This window comes from Struthio camelus, chromosome 2 (assembly GCF_040807025.1).
Source record: "Struthio camelus isolate bStrCam1 chromosome 2, bStrCam1.hap1, whole genome shotgun sequence".
Taxonomy (NCBI): domain Eukaryota; kingdom Metazoa; phylum Chordata; class Aves; order Struthioniformes; family Struthionidae; genus Struthio; species Struthio camelus.
In genome coordinates, this window is record NC_090943.1 from 92,207,956 (window position 1) to 92,235,836 (window position 27,881).

General features: G+C 40.7%; 2 protein-coding genes across 8 annotated transcripts in view; both read left to right on the forward strand.

Annotated features, from left to right (window-relative positions):
* RELCH (RAB11 binding and LisH domain, coiled-coil and HEAT repeat containing) overlaps window positions 1-16,019 on the forward strand; it is a 79,487-nt gene extending 63,468 nt beyond the window's left edge. For 4 of the 6 annotated variants that reach the window (XR_011138997.1, XM_068931574.1, XM_068931576.1 and 1 more), the window contains 6 exons: window positions 639-702; window positions 2,338-2,476; window positions 3,335-3,451; window positions 3,873-3,961; window positions 11,457-11,527; window positions 15,481-16,019. Coding sequence is in view for 4 of the 6 variants with exons in the window: in XM_068931574.1 (XP_068787675.1) it covers window positions 639-702; window positions 2,338-2,476; window positions 3,335-3,451; window positions 3,873-3,961; window positions 11,457-11,527; window positions 15,481-15,601 (601 nt within the window). In the remaining 2 variants the exon portion in view is untranslated. Of the gene's footprint in view, window positions 1-374; window positions 458-638; window positions 703-2,337; window positions 2,477-3,334; window positions 3,452-3,872; window positions 3,962-11,456; window positions 11,528-15,480 lie in introns of those variants that run through there. The other 2 variants (XM_068931575.1, XR_011138998.1) reach the window with 2 other exon arrangements.
* Window positions 16,020-17,246: 1,227 nt separating this feature from the next.
* The window catches only part of TNFRSF11A (TNF receptor superfamily member 11a), a 37,209-nt gene continuing 26,574 nt past the window's right edge, over window positions 17,247-27,881 (forward strand). Inside the window, exons 1-2 of one of the 2 annotated variants that reach the window (XM_009689938.2) lie at window positions 17,247-21,474; window positions 21,824-21,904. In XM_009689938.2, coding sequence (XP_009688233.2) covers window positions 21,469-21,474; window positions 21,824-21,904 — 87 coding nt within the window. In that variant the 5' untranslated portion in view covers window positions 17,247-21,468. Of the gene's footprint in view, window positions 21,475-21,823; window positions 21,905-24,111; window positions 24,463-27,881 lie in introns of those variants that run through there. The other variant, XM_068931577.1, reaches the window with a different exon arrangement.

Sequence of the window (27,881 nt, forward strand, 5' to 3'; positions counted from 1 at the left end):
AATGTGTTCTGTAAGGCTGTCAAATTTACTATTGCGCAATTAAGTAATATCTGCAATATTGAAGAATGAAAGTCTTGGCTCTATCTAATTTCTGATAAGCAGCCATGGTACTTCAATTCTTGAATATGTTTGACATAACATTCTGATGTGATATTTCTTTCAAGCTAAGGAGGGATGCTTTGCTAATCTGACTAACAGGTTATTACCCAAAAGATGCTAGAGCATGAATAGTGTCTTAATCATTTTTAATGTCTTGTGTGGGTGACTAAGCCAAGAAAACCCAAGAGTCTGCCTGCCCATCCTCAGTCACAGCTAACACAGTTCTCCTTCCAGTTTACCAAACCGTTTTTTATTGCATGTTGACTGGTTTACAGCTGACTCTTCGAGGCATGAGTGAAGCCTTAGTTGACAAGCGGGTTGCTCCGGCCCTTGTTACCTTGTCCAGTGATCCTGAATTGTGAGTTTCAGATTGAGACCTTGAGTTAATCCTGTCTTGTCTTTTTCCTGGTCTGCTTTTTTATTTTGTCATTGCTAGAAACTAATGTATCTTAAAGTACTAATTCTGGGTTTGCTTTATTTTTTAATGCATTTTATTTGTAATGTGTAATATATTTTAAGACTCTATTTTTCTCTTGTAGTTCAGTGAGGATTGCAACAATCCCTGCTTTTGGGACCATCATGGAAACAGTCACTCAGAGAGAGGTAAGAGTCCTACTTGTCAGCATAAGAAGTGGGTGATTTTTGATAAATACAGTAACTCACTAATGGACTCAGAGAAGGGGAAAAAAGTGCTTACAAATTCTTTTTCCCTTGCTTATTTTCTTCCTGAATGCTTTTCTGTTTTGCAATGCTTTTTTGGAAACAAACAAACCCTCTTAACTAAGGAAAACGTTTACTTCAAAATAGTAAACCATACATTTTAAAAAAAAAAAAAAAGTAGAGGGGGGAGGTTTGTGCTGGAAGAGTGTACTTAGACTTTCTTTTAGAACGTTCTCTAATACAGTTGAGAAATTCAACTCCATTATTTCTGAGCTAAACAGATAGCTTTTCTCTGAAATACTAATCAGAAACTCATAGTGGGATTCAGTTGCCTGCACATAGGCATATCGTAAATGCCTTAGGATATCCTGCTTGTTTCTAGCTACAGCTTGAGGAGGGTGTAAGTCTGTTACAGTTCTTGTCATATCTGCTGGTCCTTTGCAGCTGACTCAGCCCATGGTGTTTAAGATGATATTAAAGACGTGATAGTGAAGTAAACGAAATTATCCTTGAGGTGTCTATGCGATCTCGATGTGCACACTCTCTCGCGCACGTGTTCTCTTGAATTATGAGACTATGGTAATAGATCAGAATTCTTAACAAGACACCCACGATTCTGCTCTAAGCAATAGGAATACAATATTTTGTTTTACATAATAACTATACCAAAAATTTATTTTTAAAGTTCTCACCACTTTTTGCAGAGCTTGCATTTTTCCTGTAATTTCAACATATTCTAAAAGAATGTGTTTGAGGAAATGTGAGCAAGAAGTCAAAGATGACTCATAAGTACTTGGAAGATGGATAAGTTACAATTTTGTTGTTTGGAATGCATGTCTATAATCAGTTTTGAAAGAATACTGTTTTGTTGCCACATAAATTACTGTATCCATTGCTCTAATTACAATAAACCTTGGAGTACAGAGGTGATATCTCCTTCCAAAATGCATCAGAAAATGTTACTTTTACAAGTTGAAATGCAAATTAAATCCTTATACCATTTGAATGTAGGAAACTGTTATTTTAGGCATATTTGTATTTTGCTTCACTTCTCTGGCCTTTAGTAGAAGAAATCTGTTTAATCGCATTGATTTTTATGGTGCTTACCTTTGCATTTGTGTTCTGCAGAAAATTTCTCAGCAAAATTCTCAGCTATCTTACTAATTGAGATATATTCTTTTTTAAAAAAACCTAATGTGAATGTAATTTCACAGTTCTAACTAAACAGCAAAATTCCAAAGATAGTAATATACTAAGTGAGCAATTTTAATAGCAGTTAAACATTGAGAGTACCAAAACCAAGGAAACCCCAGAAGGCAGACTTGGATATATGCAAGCACTTGTCAGGTAGATACTTATAGACAGATCACATTGAAACACTGGTAACAGTCTTTTAAAATGAAGAGCTGCATCAAGGAGATGGGAACTTCCTGTCAGAAAAGATTTTTAATTAATAGAAAAAACAAGATTTAGGATCTGAACTATGGAAGATTTATAGACATATTCTAAAGTGAACGTAATGTTTTTTTAATACCTTCATTCTTTTGTTTACTTTTTATTTCTCTGGGAATATTTAAGCTTCTGGAAAGAGTAAAAATGCAGCTGGCTTCTTTCCTGGAAGACCCTCAATATCAAGACCAGCATTCTCTACATACGGAAATCATAAAAACATTTGGAAGAGTTGGACCTAATGCTGAGCCCAGATTTAGAGATGAGTGTAAGTTACATCAGCGGGAAGATACATTCTTCCTCTTTCTGTCCTAAAGATAATAGTATACCATTTATTTTGATTTCCTGTCTTATTTATAAAATGTTCCATGAAAACTCTTATTTTCAGTGCTTAATATGTCACTATATATGAGACTCTGTTAATACAGTTCTCACCGTACCTAACACGGGTGTGTATACGGAGCACTGGCACACGGTAATTAATGATTTGAGAGCAGAAAGGGACTGATCAGTTTGCTGTGGAGCACATCTGAGGTTCCTTTCTTTGAATTACTTGACATTTAAAATGCTTGCCTCTCCCCTCCTTCCTCCCACCCCGCATTGGCATTATAAGTGTTAAGTATCCCACACATCTTAAAGCGCACAGAGGAGCAAAGCCAGTTATTATACTGGCCTAAAGATACTTGTAAACAAAACATGAGGGGATATCATACCTCCAACTGTAATATCTACTTTAGCTGGCTAAGCTCTTCAGATAGGCTTCCTTTGTGGTCAGTGACACACGAGACGCACATCTCTCACCAACTTATGAATTGCATTTATTAAAGAGATGCATACTTCAGACAGCTTTAGCAGCAGGGGAGTAACAGTGTTGCAAAATATTTTCTGTAGCCTGTTACTCTTCCAAAAGTACTCTGAGGTAGGTGAAAATAGGTTTATTTCAGATTGTAATTGATGAATTAGCTAAATCTGCCAGGACAGGCTAATCAAAAGCCATCGTTTGCTGCTCTTATCCTGCATTGGTGTCTGTGATGCTTCAGATGCCTGTGATTGTCGCTTAGTAACTGTTTAATGCTAAGCAAGCATGGAAAGCAATTTAAGATAATTCCAATACTTACTTTTGCAGTTGTTATTCCACACTTGCACAAGTTAGCCTTGGTCAACAACCAGCAGTCTGTGGATTCCAAGAGACTGGATATTGCTACCCACCTGTTTGAAGCCTACAGTGCGCTTTCCTGTTGTTGTATCCTTTTCTTAGGGGAAGTTTAGCTCTTAATTCCCTCAGGGGCAATAAGATTAGTATTTGAGAAATAACTAGGTTTGTCCTTGAATGTATTAGGTAAAATATATGCTCTGTATAAAGAGGAGATCTTCACAGAAAATGGAACTGCTGGTTACTTTCAAAAAAACTAAAACCAAACACTTGATTTTAACTAGTATCTTAAAAACAATTCTAAATGGAAGAAGAATGGTATGGATATATGAAATGTATGAAACTAAATATATTTACTACCTTCCCTTTTTTTAATTTTTATTTCACGAAGTGCCAAATCCTGTCTGTTTTCCTGGGTTTTGCTACTGTAGCTTGTCTACGTGTTCATTAGGATAAAAGCGTTTAATATTAGAAGACAATGTTTATAATACCTTAACAGCCTGGTTTTTAGTTATTTCAGAGGATTTAATGGTCAATCACTTTTTGCCTGGACTTAAGTGTTTACGAACTGACATGGAACATCTCTCACCAGAGCATGAGGTGAGTAGTTAATGTTAGCAACTGAGTATGAGGTGCAGATTGCAGCAAGAATTGCAATGTAAGGGTATTTAAAACCAAAAGATAAAGTGAACTACTCATGACTAGTCTCAAAATGATGTGTTGGGGTTTTTTCTTTTTCTTTTTTTTTTTTCTTTTTGGTAAGGAATAAGTTATACTCGTGTGCTTAAAAACTGAAAGTACTTTAAAGATTTATTTCTAAACAGAAATATTCAACTGTCAGAAATGCCAGTAGAAACATAGTTCTTTGGACAGTGAAGAAAAACAAAATGCTCTTGCCATCTGTTTCTTCATCAAAACAACTATATTCTGAAATCAATGGCCACAGTATATCCAAGGAAATGCAGATGAAAACTGGGGAATGCAGGAGAGAAATGATAAGCAAGCTCGGGGGGGGGAAAAAAAGAGAGGATGAAGAAAATAGTCAGAGAGGTATGGCCTGAATTGTAGAAAGCGGATCATGACAAGTAGACAAGATCAACATGGCAGCTATCAAGATCTCACCCCATGGAAGGAAACCACAAAAGCAGCAAAAGAGAAGTAGCCAGACTTGAGGAGAAAATTGAAAATTTTGGCCACTTATCAATGCACTTTTTTGTAAATATTTGGAGAAGATAAACAGTAACAGAAATCGAAATACGTAGAGATTCAGTCAGTAGTAGAAAACGAGAGAAGTAACTTAGTTACGTATTGGAAAAATCTTGACGGTATGAACACTTCAAGAAGGAAAAGATTTAATCAAAATGTACAAAGGAAAGCTTTTCTGCATGAATGTCTTTCTTGAAGATTAATAATGCACCTCAGGGATTACTTTGTACTCGAGAAAAGTAATTACTTTTCTTTATATATGCAGAAGTGACTAGACTATACTCTCTGAGAGTTCTCAGTTCTTAGACGTGGTAACAGAATTCCTTCTTCCAGTCACATTTTTCATCTAACAACCTGTAGTTTCTTTCTTTTATATTACTCCTGATCAGTAATGCATTTTATTTATTTATTCTCCTCAATCTTGCCTGTGAGGGGAAAGGACAGGAGGAGGAGTAGACGAGTTTTCCAAGTTAACAGCTGGCTGCGCCGCTGGTGTTGGCAACAGGGCTTTGGTTTCTATGACCATGGGACCCTGTTTGAAGATCAACAGCTGATGGGGAGCGATGGGATCCACCTTACCAAGCGGGGCACGCGTGTCTTTGCCAACAGATTGGCCAGCCTGGTACGGAGGGCTTTAAACTAGGCAAGATGGGGGAAGGGGAGTGGTATAGTGGCAGGGGAGTCAGTAAAACACCGCTCAAGTCAGGATGCCTCCAGCAGGTGCATACAGCCAGGGGAGACAGCATGGGACATGGCTATGGAGGATCCTCTTGCACCTCTTCTGGGAAGCCTGCGTGCTTGACTGGCTCTCTGAAATGCCTGTACACCAATGCGCGCAGCATGGGGAATAAGCAGGAAGAGTTAGAGATCTGTGTGCGGTCGCAGGGCCATGATCTCATTGCAGTGACAGAGACACGGTGGGATAGTTCACATGACTGGAATGCTGTCATGGATGGCTATGTGCTTTTTAGGAAAGACAGGCCAGGAAGGCGAGGTGGTGGAGTTGCCCTTTATGGGAGGGAGCAACTAGAATGTATGGAGCTCTGCCTCGGGGTGGATGAAGAGCAAGTTGAGAGCCTATGGGTAAGGATTAAAGGGCAGGCTAACATGGGTGACACTGTTGTGGGGGTCTACTACAGGCCACCTGACCAGGAGGAAGTCATCGATGAGGCCTTCTACAGACAGCTGGAAGTAGCCTCACGATCACAGGCCCTGGTTCTCATGGGAGACTTCAACCACCCTGACATCTGTTGGGAAGACAGCACAGCTAGGCACAAACAGTCAAAGAGGTTCCTGCAAAGCATTGATGATAATTTCTTGACTCAGGTGGTGGAGACGCCAACGAGGAGAGGTGCAATGCTAGACCTTGTCCTAACGAACAAAGAAGGTCTAGTTGGAGAGGTGAAGGTTGGGGGCAGCCTTGGCTGCAGTGACCATGAGATGGTGGAGTTCAGGATCCTACGAGGAGGGAGCAGGGCAAGGAGTAGGATTGCAACCCTGGACTTCAGGAGAGCTGACTGTGGCCTCTTCAGGGACCTACTTAGGGGAATCTCCTGGGGTAGGGCCCTAGAAGGAAGAGGGGTCCAAGAAAGCTGGTTAATATTCAAGCATCGCTTCCTCCAGGCTCAAGACGGGTGCATCCCTCTGAGTAAGAAGTCCAGCAAAGCGGGCAGGAGACCTGCCTGGATGAGCAAGGAACTCCTGGCAAAACTCCAGCAGAAGAAGGAAGTGTACAGAATGTGGAGAAGGGGACAGGCCACTTGGGAGGAATACAGGGACGTTGTCAGAGTGTGCAGGGATGCGACAAGAAAGGCTAAGGCCCAGCTGGAATTAAATCTGGCAAGGGTTGTCAAGGACAACAAGAAGGCCTTCTTCAAATACATCAATAGCAAAAGGAAGACTAGGGAAAACGTGGGTCCGCTGCTGAATGGGGCGGGTGCCCTGGTGACGAAGGATACAGAGAAGGCAGAGTTATTGAATGCCTTCTTTGCTTCCGCCTTCACTGCTAAGGCCAGTCCTCAGGAATTCCAGACCTTGGAGAAAAGAGAGGAAGGCTGGAGAAAGGAAGACTCTCCCTTGGTCGAGGAGGATCAGGTTAGAGATCTTTTGTCCAAACTTGACATCCATAAATCCATGGGCCCCGATGGGATGCACCCACAAGTGCTGAGGGAGCTGGCGGATGTTATCGCTAGGCCACTCTCCATCATCTTTGAAAGGTCCTGGAGATCAGGAGAGGTGCCTGAGGACTGGAAGAAAGCCAGTGTCACGCCAGTCTTCCAAAAGGGCAAGAAGGAGGAGCCAGGAAAGTACAGGGCTGTCAGCCTCCCCTCCATCCCTGGAAAGGTGATGGAACAGCTCCTCCTGGAGGTCATCACTAAGCATCTGGAGGACAAGAAGGTGATCAGGAGTAGTCAGCATGGATTCACCAAAGGGAAATCATGCTTGACCAATCTGATAGCCTTCTATGATGGAGTGACTGGCTGGGTAGATGAGGGGAGAGCAGTGGATGTTGTCTCCCTGGACTTCAGCAAGGCTTTGGACACTGTCTCCCATCCCATCCTCCTAGGTAAGCTCGGGAAGTGTGGGCTAGATGAGTGGACAGTGAGGTGGATGGAGAACTGGCTGGATGGCCGAGCTCAGAGGGTTGTGGTGAATGGCGCAGAGTCAAGTTGGAGGCCTGTGGCTAGTGGTGTCCCCCAGGGGTCAGTCCTGGGCCCAGTCTTGTTCAATATATTCATCAATGACCTGGAGGAAGGGACAGAGTGCACCCTCAGCAAGTTTGCTGATGATACTAAACTGGGGGGAGAGGCTAACACACCAGAGGGCTGTGCTGCCATTCTGAGGGACCTGGACAGGCTGGAGAGGTGGGCGGAGAGGAACCTCCTGAAGTTCAACAAAGGCAAGTGCAGGGTCCTGCACCTAGGCAGGAATAATCCCATGCAGCAGTACAGACTGGGGGTTGACCTGCTGGAAAGTAGCTCTGCCGAGAAGGACCTGGGAGTGCTGGTGGACAAGTTAAACATGAGCCAGCAGTGTGCCCTTGTGGCCAAGAAGGCCAATGGTCTCCTGGGGTGCATTAGGCAGAGTGTTGCCAGCAGGTGGAGGGAGGTGATCCTGGCCCTCTCCTCAGCCCTGGTGAGGCCTCACCTGGAGTACTGTGTCCAGTTCTGGGCTCCCCAGTACAAGAGAGACATGGCACTGCTGGAGAGAGTCCAGCGGAGGGCTACCAAGATGATTAGAGGGCTGGAGCATCTCTCCTAAGAAGAAAGACTGCAAGAGCTGGGCCTGTTCAGCCTGGAGAAGAGAAGATTGAGAGGGGATCTCATCAACATGTACAAGTATCTGAAGGGGGAGTGTCAAGAGGATGAGGCCAGCCTCTTCTCCGTGGTGCCCAGCAACAGGACAAGAGGCAACGGGCAGAAACTGAACCACAGGAAGTTCCATCTGAACCTGAGAAAAAACTTCTTCACTGTGAGGGTGACAGAGCATTGGAACAGGTTGCCCAGAGAGGTAGTGGAGTCTCCTTCGCTGGAGATATTCAAAAGCCGTCTGGATGTGATCCTGGGCAATATGCTCTAGAGGACCCTGCTTGAGCAGGGAGGTTGGACTAGATGATCTCCAGAGGTCCCATCCAACCTAAACGATTCTGTGATTATTTAGGAGATGTGGAACTGGGGGTGACATTAATTGGACGGACCTTAAAAGGATATAATCTGACTTCAGAAGCCTGAGTCAGAAGGGACGGTGGTTATTTAAGCATCATTCAAAAGCAACAGAGTTGCACTTTCTTACGCCAGGCAGAGCTGGAGAAGGTCTGGCGTTGATCATACTGTGTATTCAGGGTGAACTGGGAGATGTACTGCCTATTGGGAAGTCTTAAGGATATACTTGAAAGCTGCAGTAGGCAAAAGTTGGATTTAATTAAATTTTCTTTCTCTATTCTCTCATATTCATTAATGGCTTAATTGATTAGGTGATTTACCTTAATACTTCATTTTTTTAATAGTAGTTTGTGCAACATGCACAAAGATTTCAGGGCATAGTGAGTTCAGAAGATGCCCTAAATTAAGACAGAAGAGCTTATGTAGTTCAGTTTGATTCTTGTAGCAAAAGGAGGAATTAAAGGTTCAAATGTCCTTAAAAATAAATAAATAATGAGGATTGAGAGCTATCTTTATCACATTCTACCTCATTGTGATTGATTGTGTTCAGGCATGATCGCAGGTGTTTTGGGTTTTTTTCTCAAGGGAAACAAATTTAAAAGTATTTGCTCAGCTCCAACGGCTTAGAAAACTTAGAAAACAAGAGCTTTTATTGCAGAAATGGAAATCTTATCCTTAATGCAGCTACTTGCTGCAACAGTATGCTTGTAGGCACCATGGCAGAAACCTCTGAGACTCAGTTAGTTCTGGTGTCTGTCTTTCAAGTTTTCTGTCTTACAGATATATTTCCTGTAGTAGTCATGATGTGCTACTTCAAGTAGCATTGGACATTTGGATATACACAATTTTCTTTTTGTCATTATTTTGGTCACTGTCCATGATTCAAACACGTATCAGCTACAAATATATATATTCTCAGCTACAACTATATTTTTTTCTCGTTCATGAAGCCTTAGCTCTTGAGGCTATTACATCAATACAGAATTTATCATCACCCTGGAAATGTAGCATTTCTGAAATTTGCCTGTGATTCTATCAAGCAGCATTTACTACTTGTTCCTCAAATTTACTTTCCTTTCATTGACATAAACTACAGCAAAAGTCAGGTATTTAACCCAGATCCTCTCATCTTCAAAATAAACAAGTGCGTTTCAGCTTGTGCAAATATCTCAGATGTTTTGTCGGCATCTACAGTCCCATGACAAGACCCTTCTTCCCCATCTTGCCTTACTCTCTTTTCCTGTTTGGAAATTTCCCTTAGACTAATTGCATTTATGAGATGAATGATAGATATAATCGGTGTTGGATACAAAATATTTAGTCCATCCGCAATATTGTTTCTAATATTTGAGCAAAGGTTAGAGTAAATATCTCTGTTAAAGATCATCTAACTTATTTCATAGTCCTATGACCAAATGGAGAGAACTCATGAGAATAAGCATGAGCAATATGTCCAGATATGGTACTATAAAATTCCCATGTGATCCTGTATTTATACCTTTCCTCTGTTACACACTGAACTTTGAGACAAATTCATTTGGGGGAGAGGGGAGAATTGTTCTACTTCATTGGAGAGTTAAGTAACCTTCCAAAATAGGGCTGTGCTGTGGAGGGGGTTCTACGGGCGTATATAAATGATTCTGGGTCCTTCTTGAATTAGACTCGCCCCTGGATCAAGGCTTTATGTTGTTGATATTTGGAATATCTAGATTCAGATAGATTTACAAAAATAAAGTAGTGCTCCCCTGCAGAGCTGTAAAAGCTAACTGTGGTTGCTATGCTTAGAAATTTGAGCTTGCTTTTGATCCAGAAAGAAAAATTGCTTGTGCTCTCACTGGATTTCTGAGTGCATTCCTCTTGTACATCTATGTGCATACATTTAAGTGCTTTCTTAGTATTATATGCTAATAAAATACAGCAAGTTTGACAGTACAAGCTGTAGTCGTGTTAGACTGATACATTGGTTTGGATTTTGTTGCTTTCTGAAACGTTTCCAGATGCACAGCATATGCTACCCAGACTGTTTCAACGGTTGAAATAGTACTTTTGGAGAAATAGGGTGAACTGTGGTCTGGTCTGCAAATCAGTGCCATTTCTTAGCAGTATAACATACGGTTTAGAAGGGTATTTTGTGCTGCAACTGCCTAATAAGGATTTGGCAGAAACCAGCCTTTTGGTATATATTTATTTTAAGTAGTTGTCACTTGGTAGTAATCAGTGGTTGGTCTGTGCTTTAGAGTTTGAAATTAGAGGGTTTTTTCTTCATGGCATATATTCAGTTTTTGGAATAAAATTACTAATTCCAGTTACTTGTAGCCCTGAGATTTTAAGATGAATCCAGTATCTCAAAGTGCTTAGCTTTCTCCTAAGTTGTGAGCCAGAGAAGGTTTCCATTTAGGCAGTGGGTGTGCAGGTATGTTTATGGTTTCACACTGTGCATCCTAATTGTTTTGTCTAACAGTTTCAACTGCTGTTCTTCTAACTTGTTAAAACAATATTACTATGGGGAAGGGAGTTATATATCTGTCCAACAAATTGTGTTATTTCTTCCAAAGTCTGCTATTGGGAAGTGTTCTTTTTTTTTTTTTTAAATGCTGAAGAAATATAAAACATCAGGATTTTTTAGGGGTGTTTAGCCTTAAGTATTATGCAGAAACCTTTAGCACTGGAATTGATGATGATAGTGACGTGATATACCAAGTTTGCTATAACACTTCCTTTCCATTAATAAGCTATCTCAGGCTACGATACTACTTTTTTCTTTTCTTTTCTTTCCTTGTTTTTTTTTCATGTGCAGTGTTGGTAAAGGTAAGAGTTTTAAGGGATATTTGGAAACTCTATAAACAAAAATAGAGGGAAGATAGAACGTATGTCAGAGTTAGTTGCAAATAAATAAAGCATCGTTTAAAAAAGGAAGACATTGAAATGTGTAACAGAAGTGAGTCTGCTTTGACTCTATTTTAAAAAGGGGGGAAGAAGGAGGGAGTCTTGGACTCCTGTAACTATTTCAAAACCCTTTTCTTCCTTAAATTATTTTGAATGGTTTTGTTTTTTGTAGTCACAAGGCATTATCAGATAGTTGCAATTTAAACGCACTTGAAAAATGCAGGAGAAACTCTTTAAACGCTTCTGCTAATGTTGGACTTAGCTGAGGAGTAGAATTAGTACAAAGTGCTAATGTAAAAGGAAAAAAAAGGTCATATACATCTCTTTTCTGTGTGTTTTAGGTTATTTTAAGCTCCATGATAAAAGAGTGTGAACAGAAAGTGGAAAACAAGACCGTCCAAGAACCGCAGGGGTAAGACTTCCACTTCTCTCTTTCTGTGCCTCCAGCCTAACATTGTGTGGAGTGTATTCCATAATGGTGTCCAAGGCTTGTGGCCAGAAATCTGTGCTGACATACTCTGTATTTGGAAGCAGATCTTAGGAACTTTAATTCAGTTTGTGGTAAAACACAGGGCAACATACTTTTATTTATATCATAGCAATGAAGTTCTTGTTTTGCCATGTTAGCTTATTCTTAATTTTTGGTCCATTTAAAGCAGTAATTGAATTTCTGTCCTGAATCTGAGAATGCAGGTGGTGATCAGCCTTAGACTGCTTAGAGCAATTCATGTGCCATGCACTTTGCAGCCCTCTTTCATGGGAACAGCCTGCAGGCTGAAGAGGCTGTTACAATGATGGTAAAAACTTGTTCCAGGCTTCCATCTGTCCTTGCATATGACTAGTGCTTTAGTTACTAAATATGATGGTTCTGGGGAAACGCCACATACGTTGCACAGTAGTTATACACCCGTTCTGCAAATGTAGAGTAAATCTGCTCTGCAGTGAAGCATCAGGTACATAGGATATATACATCAATTCACCTCATATGGTAGAGATGGTTTCATGCATAAATACATATATACTTATATATATATATATATTTGACCAAGGATTTAAATGCAAATAAAAACATATTATTAATTTTTATTAACCACCTGTAAGCACATACACAAAAACAATATTTGATGTAAAATTAATCATAAGGTGCTCTTGATTATCTTCTCTTTACCCCTTATTGTAAAATGTGTGTTCAAAAAACGAAAACAAAAAGAGAGTTTTGTTGAAAGATTAAACGTCATCTTTTTAAATCTTGGATCCTTTTAATGGTAACTTCCATTAAGCATTTTCTTTAGTAATTCTCAAGATAGTTTAATCTTGGGTAGCAACTTATGTTTCAAACTGATTTTTATAAAATGTCCCATCTGAATGTCTGGTTTCTCTCAAAGCTTCCACACAAAAAAGAAATTGGTGTGGCATTCATCTAGACATTAGTCAAAAAAGTTATGTTTTAGCATTGTTTTTCTGGATGTTGGTTTTTTGTTTGCTTTTTTTAATCATGAGTAAAAGCTAGGACTATGCTTCTCTATGGAACTACTGTCTTTAAATAAGTTATATTAATGCCTTGTTAGGTTCTCTGATTATTTTTTAAAGATAAGACTCAAATGGTTTGATTTTATTATTGCTTTTATTACTGTGTGTTAAATATTAAATTTGTATAGTAATTGAAGTACTTTTTGGACATATGTACACTTTTAAGTATCTCCAGTGTTGTGGATTATATAAGTATTCTTTTAACAGTAAAATGATGTTAGGAAATGACCTTTTAGACACTCAAGTTCTTAATTTCTTATTTTTAGCAGCTTCAGAGCAACGGTTGATATTCCCCAAAACCAAAAAAATTTTCAAAGTCTATTTAAAACATTTCCTATTTTTTCCTTTAACTTATTCAGGATTATTAGAGGACAGCATGATTTATTTACAACCTCAGGTTTGCTAGCAGTTGCTAGGCTTTCTTTTCTGAAGTGAGCATCTGTATTCCCTTATGTTGAAATGCGTGGAATGCACTACGTTTCCCTAACAGTTTTCCCTAGTTACACAGATGTCTGAGATGCATCATCGGTTGGAATAGCTTCTTGTCTTTAATTAGCTGTCAGTGTGTATAAACTGTTATTTGCATACATTAGATCCCCTTGCTTTATAATGAAATCAAGGGAAATTGCAAAAGCAATCCATCTTAAAGTAGCAGTAATTTTATTTACCTGCTAAGTTTTATCAACTGAAAATGTGGTTCCGTAGCTCACAGTGGATTCTTAATGATAAAGATGTCTCGCTGTGTGATTGTGCTTTAATAATAAAATATATTTAATATTTATTCCAATAATTATTATATTTTCTAGTATTGCCTAAACAATTATTTTTTAAATATTTCACTCTAAGAGTTTATAATTCGGTTCAGAACAGCTATTTACCTTCATTGGCAGCTAGGTAGAATAAAGGGATCACTGTGTAAAGGAAAAAAATTTAATCATGTGCTGTCTAAAAAACATATATCGTGAGACCAATTTTCAAAGTTTTCATCTTTAAGAAAAATTCAGACATCATACTTTCAAAAAAAATGGTGCTCATATACTGAATACTAAATGCTGAGGCAGCTTACCGAGCTTTCAAAAAAAACCAACCAATGTAAGATTTAAGAATGAGACTATTAATTTTAGTAAACTATTCAATTAATAGGGCATTCACCGAATCAAGAAATACTTAAGAGAGTGCTATCACAACAGTGAACCTGAGGACCCCTCAAGGATCTGGGCCTATTATATTAGGCACCGTGGAAATGCAGAAGACAAGGAGTCACTTCAGCACAACAAGTAGAAAGGGTCAGGGATATATTGAGGGGTATAATTTGATACATTAATATAGTTAAGCGATGTATAAATTCACAGTATAGCTCCTCTAGCCAAAGTGATCAGCTTCCCTTGTGTTTTTGAAGTACTTTTGTTTTAAAAAGCATGAGAATTCATTACCACCAAGTACCTTTATTTATGGTACAAGATGAAAAAAATATTGAATGCATCCTCTTTGAATGCCTCTTTGCTCCCTTTAAAAGCAAATATTCAAATTCTGATAAAGCAGTCTGGAGTTAAGTTCCACTTGACCTGTCTTGATGTAGAGTAACTAACAGAACTGATAACCTTGCAGACTCAAAATTCGTTTCAGTCTTATTGATGCATACCAGCTTCCAGGATCTTGTGCTCTTTCATATAATTTTGAAATGCAGAGTCCATACTGAGCTTACAAAGAAGAACTTCACTGTTAGTGTTTTTTAATGTTGGTACTGTTTACTGCTGAAAAAAAGTTTGCCTTTTTAACCACAAATGCAAGAAGTGTGGATTATTTATTAATATTCCTGCTATATTTGCCTTGTTGGGCTCTGTCATGATAGATTACTCATTCTGCGCTAACAGTTATGTATATCTGAAGCTGAACTCTAATATGTTGTAAATTCAAAAAAAAATCTTTCAATTTTGCAGCATGGGAATAACTTCTGTTGTTCCAAGCTTTAGTGCCTTGTCAGTTCAGCATTACTCAGGTTGCTCTTTCTAATCCGGCTTGTGAAAACTGAACTGTTCACTGCCTTCTCTAGTACACAGGAAGTATAGGAACGTTCCAATAAAGGTAGTAGGAGTCATGTTCAGAACAACCCAAAGGAGAAAGCTGTCACGCAGTGATGGTGGACCTACAGAGCTCATAGCCCAAGGGTGGTGATTACAAGAAATTTATAGGGGATCCAGGGAACACTGGGCAAGTACGTAGAGTAAAAATCCATTGTAAATTACTGAATTGATGGACCCCATCAATCTTAAACTCTGCTGAGGTAGAAAGAGTGGGGAAAAAAGAGAGAGAGTATGAAGGAGAAGCATGATCATTTTGTGCTTACTATGCTTTTTACTCTTCCCTGTATGTCTGCTTATGGTCACTGTTGGAAGCAGGATGCTTGGGCTGCATAGATCCTTGGTCTGAACCAGTGCTGTTGGTTTTTTTTGTGTTAAATATGCATAGTATTGAAAGGGTGAGGATTGACATTTCCAGTGAGAAAGTAAAGTTGATCTTTGAATGTATCTGTCATCAGAGCAATTGCATAAGTGTTTTACTAATGTTAATACTATGACTTTCAGAGGTAGTAAAAAATAACATGTACAAAAATATTTTGCAGCTTTCCACTAGGACTGTATTTGAGGGCATGGTAGTTCATTTAACAGCATATATTTGGGCTTGGTGGTGTAGTTTTTCAGTTCTCCTTGATGGCGTGGCCTTTCTTTATCTTGAAAGGACTAACCTGCACAGACAATTCAGTTGGTTATTAAATAACAGCACAGTGTTCTTTTTCACTGTAGCCTTATGTAACTAAATTCTTGAATTTCCTAGCTCAATGTCAATTGCAGCGAGCCTTGTGAGTGAAGATACAAAGACCAAGTTTTTGAACAAAATGGGCCAGTTGACTACATCAGGGGCCATGTTGGCTAATGTGTTTCAGAGGAAGAAGTAAGATGGGAAAAGGAACTCCCAGCTAACACTAAGAAGGACCTCACAGAGACTGGTTCCTGTACTTGAAGTACTTGCCTTTTAATTTCTTCTGTCTTATGTTCTTGTAGTATAATTTTATTCTAACCTCCAAAGATATTTGCACTGCTTTTGAATATCGCTGTGTATCTGTTAATTTTTGGGTTAACTGTGGTTGATACGAAACTGAAATCATAGTCTGTACCAAGTCCCTGTTCCGTGTTCTTGTCTTTCCAGCATAATTTTTTTTTATATAGTGGAAGATTTTTTTTTTCTTTTTCTGACAAGATATCAGCAAATATCTGTATTATACATGGAGCTATTATGACGGTACTAAAATAATGTAAATTTGAAGTCAGTGTCATGAAGTAATAAAAGTGGAGATTACTTATGTATTTAAATTATGAGAGAGTAATGCAGATTTTTTTATTATGTTTCTAAGAAGAGGAGGAAGAGCCACCAGCATTTGTCTGTGCTTCTAGGATTCTTTTTGTAAGTATTGTGCATCTTGAATCGAGAGGAATTGCAGCATCTAATGTATGAGACTGCTTGCACTGCATCCAGTCTGCAGAGAATGCTTATTTTTCAGATGCTTTATGCTTACATTGTAAATGCTGTACAAAATCCTTCAGATAAAATTTTCACATCTGTTGTGGTTTTTGAGGGATTTTTTGTTGGGTTTTTGTTTTATTTTAAAGCACTTTAACAACTAGTCTGCATATTCTGAGGTACATCCACTAAGTAACGGACAAACAGAGGATCAATAGATAAACATTAACATATGTATAAGCTACAGCAAAGGAGTCCTGATACCTTATGCAAGAGAAAGCGGTTTCACCCTGCATGTGTTGTTCAACTCTGTACTGTGAAAGGTAAAATTAAGAGGTTTTACTGTTGTTTAAAACGAATCCCAGTTCAAATTTCATTTCAGAAGATTTGAAGATATATTAATAGAGTTTGACATGCATTTTCTTTAAGATGTTAAGTAGACTGCCCACCTACTTTATAAAAACAACTTTACAAAGATTATCTTCAACAAATACTGAGTATTTTTGTTAGCAAGGAAGTATTAACAAGCCAATCCTGTTATTCTTAGGGAACGCTTTTCTTTCTTTTTGTCAATATAGACTTCTGAAAGTAAATTCAAGTGCAGGCATAAACTAGTAACAGGTGGTAAAATGTGAAAGGCCAGGAATTATCTGAAACAGTACTGTTCAATTGGAAGTACTAACATCTTTAAGGATAGGGAAAGCAAAAGGAGTGAGGGAGGAAAGAATAAACTTCTGAAACAGAAGGTGGGTAGTAGCACTTCAGGTGTTTCCCTTTAAGCAGAACTAACGGATATAATTTGAAGCTGCTAATTGCTTTGTGTGTTTGCCTATTGGCTGTGCATATACAGTTGCCTGTCACATTCATGTTGTGAGAGGGCCTGCTGCACACTCACACACTGTCAGCCCCTTTACACGGCACTGAAGTACGTTTCTCGAGATGACAGACTGTTCCATACCTTCTGGTTGCTTGTTACCATGAAGTGACTATACTTTTGGCAGACTGACTGTGAAATGGAGACGTTCCTGAGGAATGGGAAGTGGTGACTTTCCTCTCTATTGTTCTATTGTCAATAAAAAGTTTTGTATACCTGTCTTGTCTTATTACTTCTAGTCCTTTCCAAAAAAAAATTATTGCAGCAAAACAGGTGTTACGGGAGAGAAGTGTGACACACAAATTCGTTAGCTGTAACTTTTTCTTACACAGCAGACACCAGGTTTGTTTACTTGATTTCCTACCTCCATGTGCATGTTTCACTCCAGCTTCTAGTCATACTGCTTTGCTGTCACTTTCATCCGGGGTCTCCTCCTCTCCAGGGACATGCGTCCTATCAGCTATATCTCTGCCAGTAGATACCAGTGCCAGAGGCAGCTCTGTAGGCCTGAGACCAAATGGTGCAAAATGGCTTTTTTTTTTTATGGCTAAACTCCTGCTTTCCAAAGCAGGGCAGCTGTGTTCAGCATGCCTGTGAAAATGGTTCCTGGCCTGCACTAACCCATGACCTGGGTGTGGGAAATTGCCAATTAGCACAAGCCAAAAAACTGCAATGGCAGTTTAACTGTGGATGATTGTGGGATGAGACTGTCTTCAGTTTATCAGTACAAATGTAGTGTTTTTCTCTAGCCAGTCCTAGTCTCTTCAGTCTCTTGCAACGTTTAGCTTTTGATAGCAGCATCTTCCTTCATAGTGGTTGATCCAAGGAGGGACTGGACTAAGAACCCAAGGAAGGCCAGCGCTTCTGCTCATCATAACTACTAAGCTGAGAAAATTCTGCAGGGGCAACAAACCTTGTTCAGGCAGTCTTCAGGAATTTCACCTCCTAAAATCCAGGTCTCTGTTTGTTAGTATATCTTGGTTGCAAGTGACTTTTAAAAGTTTTATTACTTTACCAAATGTGAACAGATCTGCAGGAAGATGGCAAGAGGTTCCTTTTGGTTTTGATGTATGTTTGTTGTTTTGAAAGAGATCAGTTTCTAAAACTGTAAATAAGACAACTTTTTTCTATGTTCTAATCTATATGAATATAAGGTACTCTTCCAAAACAAAAACAAAAAAAAAACCCTGCATATTCTTTTTTCCTCTTTCTCTTTCCCCTCCCCATCAAGAAGAGAAAAAATTTGCTGCTGCTGTAGGTAAACTGTATTCTGGTGAGGGGAAGTGAAAGCAGTATTTGAATGGATTCATGGCTAGAGAAAATGAGGAAACTGACATTAATGACAAAATTAAAACCTTTTAAGATTGAAAGATTAAAAAATATCTATGCAGAATCTGTTGCGAAGAACGAGGAAGATTTTTTGGTAATGCATGGAGGAAAAATAAAACCCCTAGGTTCATTGCTGCATATGGGTGATAAAATAATTTAAAAGGGTGTGGAAAAAGTGGAAGTGTTTGATATTTCTGTTCTCTGTATTGTGACAATGATAATGGGATTTTATATTCTGGGAGTAACTGGTATGATTAGCGGCTCTATTTATATCTTGGTACAGTTTACAAAAGTGGGTATCTTGCAGTCAAAATGTTTTGAATAACTGTCACTGTAAAACTCTCTGACATTTAAGCAAACCTCAGACTATCAGCAGTGCTTCAACGGGTGGAAGATTATTAATATGCCAGTGTAATTGGCTGATTGGCATGGCAGTGATTCTGGCTAGGATCATGGACTCGCTTGCATAGATGCAAATGCTGGTGCGTTACAGGATCACAGTATAGTGCCAGGCGACAGCAGTTTAAGGAAACTGGGTACTGAGTGCATTAGGATACGTTTCCAGCAAACACATTCAGATCAGGTAAAAGATAAGAATAGCTATTTTGTTTTAGACAGTGAGATTGTTGAAGAAAGGCGAGGTGGTGTGCTGTCATTGGCTAATCAGGTCCTGGGTTTTAGTACTGTATGTTAATATATCATGTGCTATCTAACCTCAGCAAGCAACTGTGAATGAGTAATCGCTATCTAAAAAAGTTGTGTCTAAAGCGTTCTGCCTTTAGGTTCGTTGCGTCTCAGTGTGACAGACAAGCTGTAAGAAAAGATGATATTGCTTATAGCGTTTGTAGAAGACACACAAGTCAGTGGTAAGCAGCCTGCTTCCTTGGAGACATCTAGGCATGAACTTGTGAGTATCATACTTCCAGTGCAGTGAACGGCTTCCTTAGAATGAAGATGACTAGTTTCCAGAAACTTCTAGAACGAGAAGTTCTGTTGTAGAAATCAGTGCCTTGAAAAGATGACTTGCACGTTGTGGTAAGGGGCCAACACCATGGTAGTCATCTGCCTTGTTCCTTTCCTAGTAGTTGTATTGCATGTGCTGCCTGCTGGGTCCCTGCGCACTCGCCCCATTTCCAGTGCCCTCAGCCCCCGGGCAAACAGCAATGTCAGAGTCCCTAGGATAACACCCTCAGCAATTTCCGTCTGCTATAGGCAGATACCTTCTTATTCTGCCATTCGAATACTTTGTGCGTCCAAACAAGGCTGTTGGCCGTGTATTTGAGTGTTAGCTTTCCAAAAATTATTTTGATGGTGGGCTTCACAGAATCGCAGAATCGTTTAGGTTGGAAGGGACCTCTGGAGATCATTTAGTCCAACCTCCCTGCTTGTACTGCTGCTCTTTGTCCTTCATTTTAATGGAGAATTTTCCTACTCCCAACAGCTCAGAAATGTCTTTAGCTTGGGTGGTGGCGGAGTGGGAGGCAGTACGAGGTGTTCCTGCCGGTATCACGGCAGTTGTAACAACCTGTGCTCCTTGCAGAGTGCTGGACGCTGATGGGCCGAGCCTGTTGCTCTTTTGCTGTAAATATGCTGGCAAGGGGATTAGGAAATGGGAAAAGGGAAGAAGCGGCTGTAGTTCTTAATAGACAATAAGATTTCATTTGAACTTGAGCCTTTGCTGGAGAATGAATGCATGCTATTGATCTGAATATGAGTCATCTTACTATTCAGGTGAATTCAAAGTTCGCCATAGTTTTAGTATGCTGTTAGATAAAGTGACTGGATAACTCTAGGGAGCAGGTGTGGTGCTGTGTCTGAACAAAGTCAGGGTCTCGGCTCCCTTTGCAGGGGGAGGTTGCCAGCCTCGAAGACACGTGTCTGGTCAGGCGAGAGGTGGAGGTGTTTTCAGGGCAGTGCAAGGAGAGCTCCCTGGCTCACGTCAGTGCTGCTCGTGTCCTGAGGATGAATAGGTGACTCCTGTCTCTGAGGTCATCAGGCTGGTATCTCTGACAAGCGTGAACAAATGTTCGAAGTTAAAAATTCACCACGAGTTTGTATTTCCTTCCAGAAGTATGCAGTTATTGTTATTGCCACAGTGGTTGGTGATAACCTATCAACTCAGTGCATGCTTGTACGCCCTTCAGATGTTCTGCACGCTAGTGGCTGTTGGTGGTGAGCTTTTTTTATTTTGAATGCTGCAAGCTTCAGTTTTTTGACAGGCATTTAACACTGATACATTTTTGTGGGCTTGTCAAAAGTATGTTCTGTGTAAACTGCACCAAGTGTTACTTTCAAGCTTGGTTATAGTTGCTCTGTCATGAAAAAATAGTGTGCACACTTGAAAATAGCAAGGAGATTGGGCAATAGTCTGCTATGGAAATGTGCATTTCACAGGAAGAAAAACCAGTTTCAAGTTGATTATGTGTTTTTGTGTATGAATTTGTTTAGGTAAATAATAGATTTTTTTTTATTGCATTTATTTTAATAACTGAAGACGTCAACTGAAATTGGAGCCCCTGTGCTAAACGTATGCAGACATTTTTCTGACTTTTTTTTTCTTTAACCCAGCATACGAAGCTCCATATATTGGATAACGTAGCGGGGACTTCCCTCTACGGTGGATCCTGAGGCAGCATGGGGCAGCCTCTCTCCCTGGCCCCATGGCAGACCGTACAGGAGAAGCTGCACTGTGATTCCCCTCCAAGGTGGCCCCTGATTTACAGGGCTCTTTCCTAGAGCTCTAACTTTGCACAAACTCAGGCTTTCTCACTCACCCATCGCAGCTGAGAGACGGGTGTTTGTGTTTACAAAGGCTGTACTTTAGCTCGGAGTCCCAAATCCCAACCAGTCTTTGCTCCACATAGTGCAAGAAATGCATTGATCTAGATCTGGTACAACCCCTCATCTCATGCTGCCGTCCCTTCACAGCGGGTGGGAAGCAGAGGAATCAAAATGCCTTCACGGTGTTTCTGCACGATGGAAAAAGGCATCCTGTGACACAAACCTGTGCCCTTGTGTTTTGCTGAAACACAAAAGATGTAAAAGCCACACATGACAGAAAGCGTACCAAAACCAAACTCCCAAATCCTTCTATCCTTCTCATGCAGGTAAGGGGCATGGGAATTTAGTGGTATAATTAAAGTGATGGGATATCTGGTGGGGGCGGGGGGAGGAAGAGGGGGATGTATGTGAGCCCACAGGTGCTGTTCAGATTCCCAGGGGATTGTTCTGTCCACCAAACTGGTTTTTGTCTTTGCTTTTTGGGTTGAACGTTTTTAAAAGACAGGCAGAAAATTCATTGTTTGTCTGGGAGTTAGTCACTGTTTACCAAAGCTCCTGGTGTATTTTTATACTGATGGTGAAGTGGTTTCAGACAGTTACAAAGCTTGTAGTAGTATATTGCTCTACTGCTTTTAAAATATTATTTTAATCTACAATTTCTGCTTTCCTCTCTAGGAAGAAGGTGAAGAGATCCATGCTGACCATAGAACTGCTAAGTTATCAAATGTTCGCACAGTTTATTTTCCACAAAGAAAGGTATCCTCGTGTTAAATGAAATATTTTGATTCTGTTGCATCTATAAGGGTGCACATGGTTTTTCATCTCTCTTCATTGTACTATATTATTATACTTCATTTATACTATTCAAAATAGTAGAAATATTTTATTTTTTCTATAATAGAAAAAGCTATAAAAGCATTTTTTAGCACTACATAGAAAAATGTATGTGAAAAATAGCAGTTCTTTTCTATACATTCCCTTTGTTCATATTTTCAAGCGTTCGTGTTTCAGTTTCAGACAATCTGCTGCAATACGTAATTAAGACTATAAAGCACCCAGTAGTGGCTTCTGTGGGTTTTGGCTCAAAAACTTAAAATTTAACTCAGAAGAAAATGACTGAGCTTTCAAAAACAGGCTATTTTCACATAGCGGGATAAGATGAGAGAAATTTCAGCCTGAAGAATGAGTGCCTCAGACGCAATTAAGAGCCAGAATGCAGAAATAATCGAGCTAATTTGCAATACTGAACTGTCTGGAGCTCCTCTGAACTGAATAACAATTGGTCTCATTCAACACCTTCTGAGATAGAGACAATAACTTGGCTAAATGCTTATGATGTTGCATTTGCTCCTATGAATCTGTGGTTAGAATCAGCAGCTGGTAAACAAACACTGCTTATAGTCTTGGTATTGTGTTAAATGCAAAAAGGGGAAGAGACTTAACAGACTGTTCTGTTTAAAAAGAAACATTTCCTTGTACCTTAAATATGAATGTTTTAAAACACCCGTGCTAGCGCATGACCGAGAGTTTTCAGCCCAGGGAGGACGTCGGACGCTCCCGCGCCGTTCTGCCGGGCTCCCTCCAGCACAGACCATTATGCACCGCGCTCAGCAGGCAGGCACACACGTTACCAGTGTTTAATGCGTTACTTTATAAAGCTTCTAGTGAAATAAGCTTTGTGCATGCTGTCCCCTGTGCAAGCTCAGTGCCTTGGCCTCCCCCCAGCCCCTATCTCTATTTCTGCCCTACGTTAGAGCTCCTGTAGTCTATCCAGCCTAAGTTCAGTGAGAGACCCTGACTCTTTGGGCAGGTCAACAGGGCTCTGTGATTAGAGAGGGCTCTTTGGCTCACTAAAAAACCTCCGCACTGGAGACCAGGCATGGAAACATGGGCACTGAGACCTGCCGAGCTTAAATTGGGCAGGGTTGAAAGCTTACAGAGGGCATCGAGAGCATTAAGCGTTGAAAAGGAACTTTAGGGCAGTTAAGAAGGAATGATTTTGTGAACTCCAGATCTTACGTAGAAGTGAAGATCAGAGCTTTATTTTGGTGCTTAGACAAGCCCTCCCCATTAACTGGAAGAGAGAGAGAAATCCAGTGGCTCTTTCTATCCTGAATTCTCACTGGCTCTAAGGATCCCTCTTCTGAGCAGAAAACAGAGCACAACAGCGCAGGTAAAGAATGCTTTTCATCCCCTTTGATTTCGTGTGTTTGGTTTTATTTATTTATTTACAAGCATAGGATAACTTATAAACAACTTTTTTCTGGTCAAGGGTTAAATCTAAATGCACAAGTGAAAGAACAACTTCCTTATTCATTCAAGTCAGACACATACTCCTGACCTATTTCAGTGTGGCACGTAAGCACAGGGAGACGGAGAAGGTGTCACAACAGCGCAGTTAGCTCTCAGATCCTCAGCCAGGGTAAATCAGTGCCTTTCCACTGAAGCTCCCGTATGGTGCTCTGCTCCACTGCCTCTCTGGGAATGAGACCCACCGTCTCCAGCAGACAAGGGGCATTGCGGGCTGCGTGCAGGTTTGCACGGTGCGCTGCCAGCTGGAGCGGCTCCTGTGCAGAGCTAGGCTGTTGCTGCTGAGGGTATCAGGTCCTCAATGTGAGCGTTTTGGGGAATGGGGGGCTGCTTTGCACTAGCTCGAGTCAGGTCTCAGGGACTGACCCCGTGCACGGCACAGGGTGTTTTAGGGGTGCTCCCAGAGCACTCTTTCCACCTCTCTGTCCTCTGGAAAGAGAGATGGGAAAGGGGGAGGCCAGAAAGCAAGGTAAGGTGAAGGCATGTCTCGCAGGAAGCACGAGGATTAGAGGAGGGCAGGGCTGGACAAGGGTGGACACACGGGGTGGAAGGCAGGTGGATGGCCCTGGAGGGCAGGAGAAGGGCAGGGAAAGCAATGCCCATCGGTAGGAGGAGGAACATGGGTATAGTGACTAAACTTCTTGTAAAAGGGGGTGGAGAAAGGAAAGGGAGGGACAAGAAGAGGGGGAAAAAAACCTGCATGTCAAGTCTGAGGAAATGCTGTGGGAACTACAGCCAGGCTCTTTTTTTTTCTTCTTCTTCTTCTTCTTCTTCTCTCTTCTCCCCTCGTGTAGCTGAGAGGAAGGAAAGGAAGAAAGAGAAGTAACTAGCTCAAATGTGCCTCACTGTGTTGCTGGGGCTTGGGGACTTGGTTGGAAGGATCTAGTTTCTGTTCAGTGGCAGGAAAAGGAGCAACAAGAGGAGGCAGAGACGGACACCCAGACATGTCCGTCTCAGCAGGCTGCTGGCTTGTTCTTCTTTGCCTTGCTGCCACTGACAAACAGGTAAGACTGCATTGCCAGGTCTGAGCTGGAGGAGGGGGGATGAGGATATCAGATCTCAAGCGTGGAGGTTCATTTTTTCTCTCGGAGGAGATGGTGAGGTAGGAGGCTGTGGTAGCTCGTGCTGCAGCAACTCACGGCGCAGGGTTTAGCAGAACAGCTTCTCCTGCCTTTTTTCTCAGCTTGACTCTCTGGTTGTTTTTTTTTTGCGACTCGCTCTGTCTCACAAGCTTCTCTTGCTTCTTTACATTCAAAATACCCCAAACCCAAAGCTCTAAACAAAGCCAGAAGATCTGCAGTGAAAACAGCCTGCTCCTGTGCAGGGCAGGGTGTGAGAAACCAGAAAATATTTGCAGTGAGGTTGTTGAGGGATATAATTTGCATGTAGTGTAAAAATAAGGCAGACTCCACCCTACCGAACAGATTTATTCAAGAGGGCACAAGCACACTCGTCTTTGGTTACAGCTGTACAGAGCTGTACCAGGCAGGCACAGGAGGAGCATATATGGTCTTTGCAGCCTAGAGTGAACTTTTCCAGGTCTCCCAGCGATATGCAGCCCCTATTACTCTCTGACCGCCCCATAATGCTGAACACAGTCAACCTCTCAACAGTCCCTGGAGGTCTGACAGGGTTGTTATCCTAGCTTCATGCATGCAAGACTGAGGCCCAGGCAGATGACGTGACTCACTCAGAGGTTCACGTGCTGTCCGTGGCAGAGCTGGGAACTGACCCCAAATCCCAGGTGAGCTGCCAAGTCACTGGGCAGCCTTTTCTTCTCAAAGGGGAAGCTCAAAGTGGGATTTGGCTCTGCAGCTGTTTGCAAAACAGAACATGCTGTTTTCACAGCTTTGTGACTACCAGCTGGCTAATGCTCAGTGTATTTTACGGTTGTGAGCGTTGCTGGTTTTCCCTTGCTTTCATGAAGACAATCTTCCACAGCCTGCTAGAACTATGCCCTGTGAATGGCGTGCATCAGGAGATATCTTACAGTGGCTTAAATATGCAAAATCTTGCTTTGCTTTTTCTAATTATACCACTTAAATCCCTCTCCCCCCAAGTTCTAGACTGGCAGCCTGTTCTTAAATCCCATGTTACAGCTATTTTATTTGCTCCGTTAATCAATGTTTGGCAGCCGCACTACCACTAGTGTTTCTCTCATTTGAAATTCTAGTATTTCTCTGTGTCTAATTATTCTTGATTGGCTGTGAGTGTTATTTTAATGCTTGCTTCAAGGTGGTGCTGTGATAGAGCTGCCTGGACCATGGCTGGGTTCCCTGAGAGCAAGGTGCAGCTTTGAGGGAAAAAGATGGGGGGGGGTCTTCGCTGTCTACAGCTTACAAATCAATGTCTGACCACATAATTCTGAGAGCCCTTCCTCTGGATCTCTGTTCCTAAATGCTCTACCTGAAACCACACAGGCCCTTTTTTCCCTCCAAAACATGTGCTTCTGTCCACCCTCACCCCTTAGGCTTCTCTTAAATTGCCGGTTTCCAGGTGTCTTCCATATGTATATGAATGAGCTTGCGTTTTTCAAAATTGACTCTTACATCATAGCTTTCTGATGGTTTGTCTCATCCCTCGGTATCCTCTGCATATATTTTTTTTTTTTCCTGCCTTGGTGTTCAGAACTGTGATGGATGCAGTATGACGAGCAGACTTTAATGTTCTTCATACTTTTGCTCCAGGTCACTAATCGTGACGTTTGCTTCCTTCTGGAGCCATCTGGCTTCGGGGCAGTTGTTTGCTTTGGAATCTCCTCGTTGCCTGTAATTTATTCAACCTTTGATCAAACGTTGGAAGTTCAGATTTCTATGCTATAGCTCCCAATATGTCGCCGATGCCCTGATTTGGTAGCCAGTAGGTGCTCCTCGTTATTTCTTGTCTCCCAGTTAACAGCTTTTCAGAGGATGCAGAACAGGGAACTTGTATTTATTTAGGGTTGATGTGTAAAGTCTTTCCACCGCATTCGACATGTGCTTAATTCTGAGTCTGTTAGTGGTTACACAGGGTGCAATTTTCCATGGCCAATGTTTTAGATGAGTAACAATACAAAATAATAAGGGACCCCAGGAAAGCTGTAGTTTAAGTTTGGAAAACTATACTATAGGAAAAGCTATACTGTGTCAGTCTAATATTCTAATAATCTAATATTCTATCTGCAACAGTGAGCAGGATCTGGAAGTCAAGAATGTAAAAGCAAGGCAAGCCTAGGGGATACTGCAGCCAGCCAACCTTTCAGATTTCCCTAGTGTTCTCCTGTGCTTAACTGATTTGAACAATGATTTTTATAATCCCACTGGAGTGATGTTTTCTGACAGAACAAATAGTGAGAATAATAAGCGTGGTAGGGCTGAAGCTTATCTGATGCTCTTGTGTTAGTTTAGAGCTGATAATATGGTGGGGTAGTGGTAGGACTGTAATATTTTCAATGCGTTTTCAGTGAGAAATGAAAAAACTTGCAAATATAAATTTAATGAATTCTCATAACACTGCTGAAAATAAACATCATCGTCATCATCATTTTCACCAAAGGGGAAACGGGAACAGAGAATTCGTGACTTGCTCTAGGTCACACACCGAATGTGCAGCAGAAGTGCTGGGAGCAGATCTCAGCCCTCCTGTCCCTTTGTCTTGTGCTTCAGCCACAGGATGATCTTTCCAAGTGATTTGTCTCATCCAGCTATCAGAGCATAGAGTATTTTGCTTTTTGATATGATCAGCTCAGCTTCTTTAAACAGAATAGGTATCCACATCCCTTTATTTGCTTAACACTTGTGAAGAGCGTAATTGCTCATATCAGATGGGAGTTAATAGCCTGTGAGAAAATGCATTTGTATAAATGTAATATAACCAATTACCTGGTTTAACCTCAAGGCCTCTTCTCTTGCGTGGCAATGGGCTGGATTCTTCTACCACTCCATCCTATTAACTTTACGGGGAAAGTTTGCCCACTGCAAGCATCCAGAATTCTTCATAATCTAGAGCAGCTTTAAAATGCCCTTGGTCAAAATGTAGATTATCTTTTAACTTCCTAAAATGTACAATGTTTATGGTAAGAGGAAACAATGAGTAAAAAATTGTCCATACCATGTTAGATCATGGTTCTCCTGGTCCAGTGTTCTGTCTGTGACCAGGGCCAAAAGAAATCACTCAGTGGAGCGAAACTCCTACAATATCTAATCTAAAGCCCTGGATTTATTTTGGCATGAACAGCATAGGTTTAGAAGCTATTATAATTCAGTTAGTTCACTTGTCAAAATGCCCTCGCAGGAAAGGTTCCTGGGAGGGAAACTGGTAAGTTTTTCATTGCTTTGCACTTTCCCCCTGCATCATGTGGAAAATCAGCAATGACGTTTTACAGCACCTCAAATAAAAAGGAATAATGCATTGCATATAATACTAAACCCATTCACAATTTAAG